General features: G+C 58.4%; 1 protein-coding gene across 1 annotated transcript in view; it reads right to left on the bottom strand.

Annotated features, from left to right (window-relative positions):
- Positions 1-468, bottom strand: part of ITM2A (integral membrane protein 2A) — a 10,639-nt gene extending 10,171 nt beyond the window's left edge. Inside the window, exon 1 of the mRNA XM_014307938.1 lies at positions 412-468. Coding sequence (XP_014163413.1) covers positions 412-468 — 57 coding nt within the window. The remainder of the gene's footprint in view (positions 1-411) is intronic.
- Positions 469-485: the final 17 nt, after the last annotated feature.

Here is a 485-nt window from a genome sequence, read left to right as displayed (position 1 = left end):
CTGCTGCCCTCCAACCTGAGCCTCCCCTGGCCCAGCCTGAGGCCGTCCCCTCTCCTGTCCGTGTTCACTGGGAGCAGAGCCCGATCCCCCCCGGGCTGTCCTCTCCTGTCAGGGATTTGTGCAGATCCAAAAGATCTCCCCTGAGCCTCCTTTTCTCCAGGCTAAGTCCCCTCAGCTCCCTCAGCCCCTCCTGGGGCTCCCTGGGCACCTGTCCCAGTGCTCTGCCCCTGCCATGGAAAGAATTTCTTCCTCATGTTGAGGTGGAACTTCTTGTGGTTTAGTTAATGGCTGTTGCTCCTTGTCCTGTCTCTGGCACCACTGAGCAGAGCCTGGCAGCATCCCCTGGCACCCCTTGGAGATATTTGTATGGATTGATGAGATCCCTCGCAGTCTTCCCTTCTCCAGACTAACCAAACCCAGCTCCCACGATCTCTCCTCATCAGAGAGATGCTCCCGACCCTTCATCATCTTCGTGGCATCCGCTG

The sequence above is a fragment of the Geospiza fortis genome, unplaced genomic scaffold (genome assembly GCF_000277835.1).
Source record: "Geospiza fortis unplaced genomic scaffold, GeoFor_1.0 scaffold29, whole genome shotgun sequence".
In the NCBI taxonomy this organism is placed as follows: Eukaryota; Metazoa; Chordata; class Aves; order Passeriformes; family Thraupidae; genus Geospiza; species Geospiza fortis.
Note: the sequence above shows the minus strand (reverse complement) of the source record. Positions and strands in the feature narration are given on the sequence as shown.